At 42.3% G+C, this 12,788-nt stretch overlaps 1 protein-coding gene across 1 annotated transcript; it reads right to left on the bottom strand.

Moving 5' to 3' along the window:
- Positions 1-544: 544 nt before the first annotated feature.
- On the bottom strand, positions 545-10,729 carry LOC131246976 (ABC transporter B family member 9-like). Its single transcript, XM_058247428.1, has 12 exons — positions 10,499-10,729; positions 8,513-8,567; positions 6,608-6,783; positions 6,273-6,494; positions 5,939-6,177; positions 5,184-5,739; positions 4,840-5,077; positions 4,091-4,748; positions 3,781-4,009; positions 2,087-2,353; positions 1,736-1,999; positions 545-1,197 (listed from the first exon to the last, which is right to left on the bottom strand). Exons 1-12 carry the CDS (start codon positions 10,727-10,729, stop codon positions 550-552), a joined length of 3,783 nt encoding a protein of 1,260 aa, XP_058103411.1. The 3' UTR covers positions 545-549.
- Positions 10,730-12,788: the final 2,059 nt, after the last annotated feature.

The following is a 12,788-nucleotide window of genomic DNA, read 5'->3' as shown; positions in this document are numbered from 1 at the left end:
CTCATCCCACCAAAGCAGCCTTCTTTTAATGATAAAATGCGTCAGATATTAGAATTTGAGATCTATGGTGGATGAAGACATAAGCTTCAATGTACAACTGGTTTGTTGGGCAGCTCAATACGGTCCAAGTTTAATAAACAGATTGCCTCAAACTCTGCACTCTGCTAAGAAAGCACTGCTTTACGATTTGATCCTATGTGCCCAGAGAACGCAATCTTTGAGAAGGGGACCAATCTCGTATTTGAAGGTCGGTGTGGCAATAGGCTCTTTGAGGGTCCAAGTTTAATAAACAGAACTCTGAGGTTATGAATGTCCAGTCGATCTGATTTTGGGGTACTTTCCATTTAAAGTGTGGCCCATGACTTCAGCCTTCTGCCACCTATTAACAGTCTTTCACACACAAGCAATTGCTTGTTCCTATTAACAGAAAACATGATTCAAGCCCACATAGGGAACGCGCTAAGGGTTCTTGAAATAAACAACCTTGTATCCTAGAGAATGCACCTTTCTTCTTCTTCTTCTTTTTTAGTTCTTTGAAGTTTCCATTTGTTATGTGGAAGAACTTGACTGCACTGCTACTAAAGATGAGTATACTCCATCCTTCATCTTCGTCAGTGTTTCATGTCTTCCTTTCTCTGCAATCACTCCATTCTTCACCACAGCAATTAAATCAGCTCCCTTGATTGTGGTCAGTCGATGAGCAACGACAATCGTTGATCTGTTCACCATCACCCTGTCCAATGCTTCCTGGACCACATGTTCTGATTCCGCGTCCAATGCGCTTGTTGCCTCATCAAGCAGCAGGACTTTTGGGTCTTTCAGCACCGCCCTTGCGATGGCGATCCTCTGCTTCTGTCCACCTGACAATTGCACTCCTCTCTCACCTACATGTGTATTGTATCCCTTTGGAAGTGATGATATGAAGCTATGAGCATTAGCTGCCTCTACAGCTGCTCTAATCTCATCTTCAGAGACCTCCCCTTGCTTCCCATAAGCTATGTTGGCACGGATCGTGTCATTGAACAATATGGGCTCTTGGCTCACCAACCCCATCTGTTGTCTCAGCCATATTAGTTTTAACTTTTTTATTTCCACACCATCCAACAATATCTGGCCAGCATCAGGATCATAGAACCTCTGCAGTAAGGCAATTACGGTTGACTTCCCGCTACCGCTCTCACCCACAAGAGCAACAGTCTGCAAACAGATCAATTTCAAAATAAAATAAAATAAGGGGAAGATCAATCTCAAATTCGTGCCAGTCACAAAGAACTAGGATGGTAACTAAAAGTGATGAAAAGTTTAAATATAATAGTATCTGAGCTATAGAAGGTTTGCTAAGCCACAATCCCTATAGGACCATGCTCATCCACATGAAAGCTTGGTTCCAGTGTGGCACACATATTTGAATGCCATGCTTTCCATCTCATGGATGTGCTGATTTGATCTTCTGGCTCAAAAATTAGGCTGCTTCTCCTTTGGCAGCAATGTACAAAGCAAATGAACACTAAAACAATTCTTACTAGCCCTCTGCTTCTTTTGGACACCAAAGCCCACCTGAATTAAGCAGCCTGATTCTAGATTGTGTGACCTCCTAGATGGAAATCTCTGATCTCACTCACACGTGCCATACTGACACCTGTTTGATGAATCTCAAAATTAGGTCTCCTACCTCAGTATTGTCCAAAGATTTATTTTTATTTTTTATTTGTTAATGAAGCAAGAACAATGGTACCTTTCCAGAAGATATGCTGAAACACAAGTCTCTGAAGATCTGCACTTCTGGACGAATTGGGTACTTGAATTTGACATGTTGGAATTCAATGTTACCCTTCACATTGGACAATGTCATACCCTCATCCTTGCTCGAGTCGATCATGGATTGCCTATCAAGAATTGCAAAAATAGAAGCCACTGATTCCTTGGCTTTGGTGGCGTCTGGAGTTATTGCACTGCTTTGTGATGCTCCAATGGCTGCTGTTGACATAACAAAGAAAACCTGCAATTGAAAACCCAACATAAACACATAGAACAGGACCAGCACAAGAATGAGCTGAAATAAGGAGAGGGAAAAAAAGGTTCCTACTTTGAAAATTTCAGAAAATGTCGCCTTCCCATCTGCAACAAGACAAGCTCCCAAGTAGAAATTGAGGGCATAGGAGCAGAAGAGTACAATGTTAGAGAAGCCAAAACCAACACCACTTATAATTCCTTGACGCATTCCATTTCTCATTGGGGCCTCACATTTCTTCTTGTAGAGATCCATCACCTTTTGTTCTGCACAAAAAGATGCAACCGTCCTAATGCTGCCCACTGCATCGTTAGCTACTTGACTGGCTTCTTCATACATCATCTGCATCCAACAGTAATCCTGTCAATCAACATATTCTGTGCATAATGTGTACTAACATTTGTTGAACTTTCTCACTTAGGGACTGTTTGGATACCACCAAAATAAGTTACTTTTCCCACTTAAGTTAGTTTGGTAAGCATTATTGTAAAAGTATCTTATTAGCTGAAATTTACTTATCTTGATAAGTTCTTGTTTTTTAATAGCTTTTTGACCTATTACTTATCTACTTCTCTCTCTCTCTCTCTCTCTCTCTCTCTCTCTCTCTCTCTCCATGTCAAAGGAGGCTCTCTCACTGTCCATATCAAATAAGGCTGCACTTGATGGACTGTCCACATCGAAGGTGGGGGCCATACGCTGGACAGTCTACATTAAATGTGGCCCCACATGATGGATGATCCCACATTAATGTGGGCCCACATAATGGATGGTTCATGTCAAAGGCCAGCCCCTAATGGTAAACAACCGACATCCAAAGCAGGTTGGTATGATGGGCGGCCTACATCAAAGGTGGGGCCTACATGATGGATGGCCCACATCAAAGGTGAGCTCCACATGATGGGTAGTAGACGTTGAAGTGGGACCCCACACGATGGATGGCCCACATCAAGGTAGGCCCCACATGATGGACATTCCACATCAAAGGTCGGCCCTTAATGATGCATGACTTACATCCAAGGCGAGCTCCGCATGATGAGCGACCCACATTGAAGGGGGGGCCCACATGATGGACGGTCCACATTACAGTTGGGCTTTATAGGATAGGCAATTGATAATGAAGGTGGCCCCACATGGTGGTCGGTTCATGTTGGAGGTGGGGCCCACATAATGGACGGTCCTCAAGATGGGCAATGGATATTGAAGGTGAGTCCCACATGATGGACAATAACATTGATAGTGGGTCCCACATGATGGATGACCAATTTCAAATATGGACCCTACATAAAGGACAGTGCACATTAAAGGTCGGCCCCTAATGGTGAATGTCTCACATCCACAATGAGTGAATATGAAGGTGGACTTAAACAAACTTGAGGGATAAATACTCACTTATGTTGGCCAGAAACAGAATATGCTTTTCTACTTTTTAGCTCACTAGTATGCTGTTTACCAAAGAAGATTATCTACTAATTAAGTTGGTGCGAAGATTAAGTTACTTAAGGCATAAGTTACTTAAAAGGCATTAGGTACGTGAAAGTACGTAATTGCAATTTGAAGCCATGCCCTCAATATGAATCCCAAGGAAGTAAATTGCAATTCAGTTATGACACGCTTTATTAGATTTTCCAATTTGATGGTGCACCCAAAGACACCTTAAACATAAGTTTCTGACCATGTCTGGCAATACCTATCCATGCAGTTGTACTCAAGTTAAAAAAGAAAAGAAAAAAGGATGTTTTGTAGTTTCAGAAGCAACTGGAGCCACTGACCTTTGCATCTACACTGGAAGCTGTTAAAAATTTCATCTGAAGATATCCTTGCAGACCCAGCAAAGGTAGAATACCTAGGATTATAAGTGCCAACCGCCAGTTGGATAGCATGGCTACCACAATCCCTACAATGATCGTTGATATGTTCTGAACCATTATTGCTAAGGAATCACCTACAAGACTGCGAACAGTAGAAGCGTCTCCTGACAACCTCCCCCCAATCACCCCACTGCAGTGAAGCCAGAAAAAACCACAGTCAGAAAGGTTGAGAGATTTAAGAAAAACGAGGGTCAGAGTCTGTCGAAACAACCTCGAATTCATGGGGTCATCAAACCAGCTGATTTCTTGGTGGACCACCCTTTCAAATGACAAGGAACGAATGCGTTGGATGAGCTTACTGCCAGCTACTCCAAATAGATACTGCTGTAATGGCACCACAAACAGGCACATGATCCCTAGTCCCACGAACGATAGGGCCCGAAATCTGGAATCTTTCTGAAGCTTGGGTGGGGGTTCATAAAACATATTGACAGCGTTCGAGAGCAGCATTCCCAATAGAGGGAAGGTTAACCCCTGTATGACTGCAGCAATGGATCCTACCATCAGAACTGGCAGCTCTGGCTTGTTCAGGTATGCCAAACGTCCGATGGAGACCTTCTTTGGGGTTTTCTCACTCTCATTGCCTCTTTCCTTGCCTTCATCACTGGGCAAACCAGAAATAGGCTGCTTGCTGCTTCCCACACCTGGAGAATTGATGGTTACTGATCTCCTTGGAGAAAACCATGGGCTTCTCCTTGGAGAAAACCACGGGCTTCCAGGACTAGCTGCCCTTCTTCTGGCATCAGAGCTTGAACTAATCTTGTCTGGATCCACAGCTGGGGTTTGGTCGACTTGATTATTTATCTCTTGCAGATGGATGAGCTGAGAATAGACTCCATCCGGATTGGCAACTAGCTCCAAATGAGGGCCTGATGGAAAGTATAGAGCGTAGAAGATCATTTCATTGGAAGTAGAATTCATGAAATGGGACTTTATAACATGAAAATGTCAGACAGTTACCTTGTTCTACAATTCTTCCCTGATGCACGACTGCGATTGTATCAGCATTCCTCACTGTACTCAAGCGATGGGCCACAACTACAGTTGTCCGGTTTGACATGATCCTCACCAGTGCTTCTTGAACTATCCGCTCTGACTCAGCATCCAGTGCGCTCGTCGCTTCGTCGAGAAGCAAGATCTTGGGGTTCTTCAAAATTGCTCTCGCAATCGCAATCCTCTGTTTCTGTCCGCCGGACAGCTGGGTTCCATACTCACCAACCATTGTATCAAGTCCCTGCACAACACAGCCTTACTAACTTAATGAAGTCTAGAGCGATCTCCATGTGAGAGAATGGTGAAGTCACTGAAAGAAGAAGATTGAAGAAATAGATTACCTCTGGCATCTTGTCTATGAATGTCTTAGCATTAGCCAGCTCAATTGCTGTCTTGATTTCTGCAAGCGTTGCGTCTGCCTTTCCGTATGCTATGTTCTCTTTTATAGTAGTCATAAACAAGATAGGCTCTTGGCTCACCAGCCCGATTTTCTCCCTGATCCATCCAAGCTGCAGCTTCTTCAGGTTGATGCCGTCTACGAGCACCTCGCCAGCTTGTGGATCATAGAATCTCTCCACCAGACTGATCACTGTTGACTTCCCGCTGCCGCTCTCTCCAACTAAAGCCACTGTCATGCTGCTCGGGACATGCAAAGAGAACCCAGAAAATACCTGAATGTCCGGCCTTGATGGGTAGCTGAAGTATACATCCCTCAGTTCAATGTCACCCTTGATGTCTTCCAAAACCATCCCGCTCGTGTCGTAGGCATCAATCTCTGGTTTCCGGTGGATTGTCTCGAACATCTTGTATGCTGCGGCTTGCCCAGCCGCAATTGCATTAATTGAAGGTGAAGCTTGACCTAGTGACCTGGTTCATTGCAAGCAGTAGACCAAGCAAGTTTGGGAATAAGTATCTAATGTCATCAGCAGCTGCAATACTTCCATGGCTGCTGCATTGAAACCGGATTCCCATCCAATGAAATATAACTTACATGTGTGTTTGTGGCATGTCATGCATATCTATATATGTGTGTAATGTATGAATACATCGACGGATTCTGACTTACATTCCGCCGGTCATGACTGCAGTCATGACAGTAATGACATCTCCACCGTTGTACCCTTTCTGAATTATCAATTTGGAGCCATACCAAACAGCTAATCCATAGCTGCTATATATGGTTAACATGACAGCACTTATTCCCAAGCCAGTGGCCAGCCCTTGTTTGACGGTGGATTTGTATGCAGTTTTCAGAGACTCGTTGTATTTCATTATAGCTTGCTTCTCACCGGTGAAGGATGCGACCTTGTATGTATGTTAGAAACAAGAAATCAGTTTATGGTAGATGGTATAACTGTCTAGAAACGCGGCTACGCATCTCATTCATGAAATGTTCCTACCGTTCTAATGGATCCAATTGTTTGTTCTACAGTAATTCCCGCTTCGGCGTATGCAATCTGTCCCCTGCTTGCCAATTTGGATATGATGATTGCCATGGCTGCGCCCGCTGCGACGATGGGAGGAATGCATGACAGCATTACAAGTGCCAGATGCCATCCTTTTATGAATGCTACTGCGAAGCCACCAAAGAAATATGAAACTAGCTGTATTAACTTCCCGACCTGAAAAGAAATGCGAAGCTGCATGATGAGGCTTGGGTGGACCGCGAATTCTATGCTTCTTGAAAACAATTTGCATTTATCAGTTCTGCTGTTTGTAATTCATAAAACCTCACCTTCGCGCCCATGGCTTCTTGAATGAGGATGGTGTCCCCCGACATTCTCCCGATAACCTCTCCCGTCGACGTTTCCTTGTCGAAGAATGCAATGTCTTGTCTCAGTATGGTTTTCAGGTAGAGACCCCGAATGCGCATCGCCTGCCTTTCGCCTGTCACCGTCCAGCACGACACCTCTGCGAGTGGACAATGGTTTTCATTAGTTCCCTTTGATACCACTTATCCTGGAGTAAACCAGTCTACGGCTCCATGCATCTAAAATCACACGTGCATTGGATTCAAACCGTTGATTTCTCTCAATAGCTTACTTTTGTACAGTTACGGTCCACCTGCACTGACGAGTGGATCTGATCTTGCACACGTGTAAGAAGCGTCCATTTTCGAAGTCTTATTTAAGCAAGCATCTCGTGGTAGGGTTGAAAGTTGGGTGGGTTCAACCCGACCGACCTGACATTGGGTTGGGCTTGGGCAGGAGTTATCGTGTTTGGTCTCGGGATTGGGCCATACAAACACCAAACCGGTTGGGCTCAGGTTGAGGTCTCGGGTTGCCCGACCCAACCCAAACCTGATCAATATATGAGTTCCTTATAAATTAATTATAATTGGGTGCGTATTGTCTGTATTGAAGGCACAAGGAATTCCAATGCTGTTGGATTTCATTAGTCCATTTTGTTTCTAATGACTCAAGCTAATGAGATACGTGAGATTTCTCTCCCAAATAGATTGCTTGATACATAATGTCTTTTAAAAGTGTACTTGTCCTATATTTGAACTTGTTTGTTTAGAAAAAAATAAACTTCTTTACAATGAATAACTATATATATAACTAATAAAATTATAGGTACAAAAAACTAGATGTATATTGAAAATATAGTAAACTAATGTAATAATGAAAATATTATCATATATATATTCCGACCAACCCAGCCAACCCGGGCCTGCTTGGGTTGGGCTTGGGTTGAGAATTCCCAACCGAGGTTGGATTGGGTTGGGTTGAGGTACAGGAACCATGGTTAGGCTAGGGTTGAGCACCAACCAAACCCGCCCGAATTTCAGTCATATCTCGTGGCCTGGAATTTCCAGTGGGGAGGTTTTGATTCAGCAGCCAAACAGTATTAGCGAGGACACCGGTTGAAAATCCAGACCGTCCAAATATTGGATCCACTATATCCGGAAAATAAAGCAAAAATTGCACGAGTTACCTGTTGATTGATGGGCCCTACCATTTGGGCAGTTCAGATTTTAGGCACATGGCATATACTCGGCAGTAGGAGAGCCTACATGTACCCTAGCTATTATCATAACCTTCTATGTAAAAGACAAGTCCGTTCCAAGCATTTTACACACCATTTGTAGGGCATCTGGATGGTGTATAAGGTGGGCTCCACTATAAAACTAAACCGACAGAAAAATCAGTCCGGTCCAATTTTCAAGTGGACCACCATTGTACAAGAAAATCGATGGTTAGAAAAAATTCTTCTCGACCTATATGGACCACCCTGATTTTTGTGTAAGGCAACCATCATGGTGGAGCCCACCTTATCCACTGGCCAGATGTCCAAATGCGTGGTGTTGATGCCTACGCTGCATGTATTTTGCGTGTGGCACAATGCACTATAAGATGTGAAGCAAAGTTCCCCAGCCCATCTCATGCGAGCGAGTAGAATCTGATTTCTGATACATCCGGACTTATTGCTGTAGGATACATCGGGACCTTAGTCTATAGATCTTGTGTCATCTTTAAGTGATCCAAACCATTTATACGATGGGCCTCACCTCGGATGGTGTATATCTGTGAAGAAGACGGCACTGTAATCGGCCATGCGGTTTACCTGCAGCGATGGGTGTGTGCGCATAAAAAATGAGGGTATAAATATCAGCTTTGAAACGGATGTTTGTACTTACGTAGGAACGACGCTACACCAGAAGCTGCGGCCACGTACAGCAACCGAAGGGATCCCTGAAACAAGACCGTCCGACCAAAGGTCACCTCACAGAAGGTTACTTGGGCCCACACGCACCCGCACCTGGCTGGTATGCAGAACATCATTTCTGTCAGGTGGGCCCCACTGTGCAGATTATCTAACCTAAGTACGGAAACGGATTGGCTACTCCCCCTTCCACCAGCCCGGTGGCTGGTGGTCGGTGCTCTGTGTGCCCCACCGTGATGTATGTGTCTCATCCATTCGGTTCATCCATTTTTACAGATCATTTTAGGTTCGATTCCAAAAATGAGAGGGATATAAATCTCAGGTGGACCACACCATAGGAAAACAATAGTGATTGGATATCCACCATTAAAATCCTCCTAAGGCCTACTGTACTGTTTATTTGACATCCAATCTGTTGATTAGGTCATACAGGCCCAGATGAAGGGAAAAACAAAAATCAGCTTGATCCAAAACTTTTATGGCCCCCATAAGGTTTTTAATGGTCAATGCTCATTCAACACTGTTTCCTGTAACATGGTCCATTTGAGATTGGGATATACCTCGTTTTGGTCTTAAATCATGAAATGATATGGAAAAATAGATTAACCGCATGGATGAAACACAAACATCATGGTGGGGCCCACAGAGCACCGACCACCAGCCATTAGCTGGTGGCAGGGGAGTAGCCAATCCGTTCCCCCAAAGTACCAGGCTGGCAAATTATCAGGTCGTACAGAAATACGGAAAGGTGGACCGTGTAAAAGGAGTTGCAAATAGTTTTAGGCCGTCCATTATTTTTGTAAATGTGGGGCCTACCTGATTTTTGACCTGCCTATTTGTTGGGAAGATCATCTAAACGGTGGAGCTTACCCGATAAGCGGATCAGATTTTGTACAAACATGCTAATGGGTTCGTGTGGTTGTGCGTATAGGTGCGTGTGGAGGGACGCGGATTAGCTACTGAAAAGTTGAGCAGTGAGACTAGCTACTAAATTGACGCCGCCAGTTCTGCGAGCCCTATCATGATGTATGTTCTGTATCAACACCGCCAATCCATTTGGAGAAATCATTTTAGGGCATGAGCCAAAGAATGAGTTAGATCCAAAAGTCGAGTATACCCCGCTAAAGAAAACAGTTGGGAGAGTGACGCCTACCATTAGTGTACTGATGAACAGGTTGGATCTCAAATAAACATCATGGTGAACCTTAGGAAGGTTTTAACGGTGGGCGTCACTCTCCTCCTGTTTTCTGTGGTGGGGTCGACTCCAGCTTTGTATCTATCTCATTCTTTGGCTCGTACCCTAAACTGATCTCTCCAGACAGATGGACGGTGTGGATACAACACATACATTATGGTGGGGCCCACATAACTTGGTGACGTCATAGTCTCTAGCCAATCCGCGTCCAAGCGCCCCACACATGTATGCCATACGTAAAAACCAAAAAAAGCAGGTCGTCACCTTTTCCTCACTGTACAGATTTCGTACACATGTGGTACAGATGAACGGTGGATTACATGAACTTCAACCCAGACGATCCGAGTTGTGGGCCCCTTTCTAGATGAGCCTACTCATCGGACTATTTTAACCGTCTGACTGTTGAATGGAGTGCTGAACTTTTCTTTTAATTGAATCTTAGGTCCTTTCCATCAAGTTTCAGGGCCATAATTTCGATGGTCTGGATTGTCCTGGATGTATGCCATGTAAAGAGCGCATGAATATCCACCGTTTAATTAAAAAAAAAAAAAAAACTGTTTGTTTGAATAGCATATGAAAATGGTAGATTTATCAAAACAGTCATTTCCCGCTGTCCAAAGAGCAAGAAATGATAATCGAAAGGAGTTGCATGTCGCGTGTGTGACGTGGACAAATATTAGCCAATAAAATCTAGTTCTGTAATGGGCCCCACATGAGGAACCCTAAAATGTTGAACGATAAGACCAAGATGAGTTCGGATCATACCTTGGAAACCTCGGTAACAACATCGTTCTTGTTGGAAGCTCCAAAGGAGTTGATAAGCTGTCCAAAGATGAGTATCATAACAGGCATGGCGAGGCCATCACCAATGGCAGAGACTGTCCCAACACACATCAGCACTATATCCAAAGGATCTGCCAATGAGAATAGCTTGTGGAAGGAAACCTTCTCATCTCCACCGTTCGAATTACCAGCTTTCTCGGATCCTTCCTCCATCTTTTGCCACGTCACTCAACTAACACATGGGAGCCATTGATTTAATGACCAGCGGTGTGAATGATCTATATATGAAAAAAAAGAATTACATTGATCAATCAACCACTAATGCGAGATATCCAATGCATTAGCCGTTATTGACTGAAAAGTTGCACTAGCTAATTGGATGGCTAGGATTATGTTTATCAATGACCAAATGTAAGCTATTAAAATTTGCTTATATTTATTATGGTAACTTGAATTTGAATCAATGAGCCATGTTTAAAGAACTAACCTTCATACCATATATGCAAGTGATGGATAAGAGAATAAATTAAAATAAAAATATTTTATTATTTTTCAACTCTCTCTGTTACATCTCTACTCTCTCTTCCTATTTATAAATTTCTAAAGTAATATAATTCATATTTGAAAATAGAAAGCTAACTCTTGAATTTAAAGTATAAACTTGTGACAATTAATTCTAATCCTCGTTATACTAGCTAAGGCTAGAAATCAAGTTTACTTAACTTCTAGCTAAGGGTGTACATTGAGTTGAACCGAGTCGAGCTAGCCTTAGCTTGACTTGGCTTGGCCACTAGTTGACCCCAGCTCAAACTAATCTCGGCTTGTATTCGAGCCTGACTAGCTAACTCCGCTCGGTTCGGTCAACAAGTCGGGCCAATTCGAGTTGAGTTCAATCCAAAATCAAGCCTTTGTAGCATTTTCACAAACACATGCTGTGCACTTTCAATTTTTCAGTGTGTGTAAAATAGCAACAGCTGTTTACAAGTATTTTCATCAAACATCTTCCAGGCAACATCAAAATCAAGAAAAAATTATATTTGTTTTATATACATACCTTCCTTGCCACTAGCTGGTACTTTGTTAAGTCATTTCATTAAACACTTGGTGAGCAACATCAATATCAAAGTAACCGAATCACCAAACTAATTTGATTTGAGTTGGGGTTCAATCTGAGTTGAGTCAAGCTTGAATTCGGTTCAAAATTTTTTCGAGCTAAAAAAAAATTAGCTCGACTCGGCTTGAACTCAGCTACGAACAGAGTCGAATCGAGCTTTTTCGAGTCAAGTCGAGTCGAGCGAGCTAACCGAGCTAACACAGTTCTGTGTACACCCCCTACTTCTAGCATTCTCTCTTATACTCAACTTTCTCTCATTTTCATTAGTTCAACCAGAGAAAATCTTCTATCTTCAACACTTTTGTAAAAATGTCCCCCATTTGATTTTTAAATTTGTAAAACCTGAGCATGATCACCTTATCTTTTATTAGCTTGTGAATATAATTAATGATACTTGATGCCAATGTTACTGGTTTTGTAATTAATGAATTGTTTGCATTGTGATATTAGTGATCTAGTAAACTTATCCACTTCTACATCTCTTGGCTAGTAACACACGAGCTCTACCTTAGTCATGTCAATTACTAGGGTTACCATGGCCATTTGGACTGATGTGTGAATTATATTTGGCAATTTTGCCATTTTTAACAAACTCATGACATAACAAAATTCGAATTTTGCATGTTTCATCTTAACCTTCGCCTTTGGTTATTAAGTGTTCTCTTAATTATATTTTGTATCACAAGATACTGTTGCTTTCTCACATTCACCCATAGATCCTGATGGAATTTCTCTAAATTCAGTTCATGATACTTTAAGAAATAGTATTTCATTAATACAAACATACAAAAACCAGTTCATGCTTTCTTTTATATTCACAGAGCTTTTTAAGTTAAGCAGAATATCATTCTCCTTTTACAAAGAGTTCTTTGTTCCCCTAGTCATTATTTGCCACCTTATTGAAATTGAGGTGATTAAAACTTAACAAATTAAAATCTATAATTCAAACTCAGGGATACACAGAGTTTGCTATCGCCGTGCCGAGCGGATATTGGTAGGTGCATAGTGAGGTCTCTTCCACTTGCATGGTTGCATGTCTAGTGGGAGGCGATCTGGTGTATAGTGTACTAGACCTCGGTGATATATATATATATATATATATATATATATATATATATATATATATATATATATATATATATATAATTTTTTCGTTTT

Source organism: Magnolia sinica, chromosome 5 (genome assembly GCF_029962835.1).
Source record: "Magnolia sinica isolate HGM2019 chromosome 5, MsV1, whole genome shotgun sequence".
Taxonomy (NCBI): domain Eukaryota; kingdom Viridiplantae; phylum Streptophyta; class Magnoliopsida; order Magnoliales; family Magnoliaceae; genus Magnolia; species Magnolia sinica.
The sequence above is the reverse complement of the archived record's forward strand: the minus strand, read 5'-3'. Positions and strand labels throughout refer to the sequence as shown.

Excerpts from the sequence above, each read along its gene's own strand:
- LOC131246976 (XM_058247428.1), bottom strand. The coding sequence starts at position 10,729 with ATGGAGGAAGGATCCGAGAAAGCTGGTAATTCGAACGGTGGAGATGAG. Across the intron at positions 6,784-8,512 it reads TGGTGTAGCGTCGTTCCTAC|AGGTGTCGTGCTGGACGGTG; the intron begins GTAAGTACAAAC and ends GTCCACTCGCAG. Across the intron at positions 1,198-1,735 it reads TCAGCATATCTTCTGGAAAG|ACTGTTGCTCTTGTGGGTGA; the intron begins GTACCATTGTTC and ends ATCTGTTTGCAG.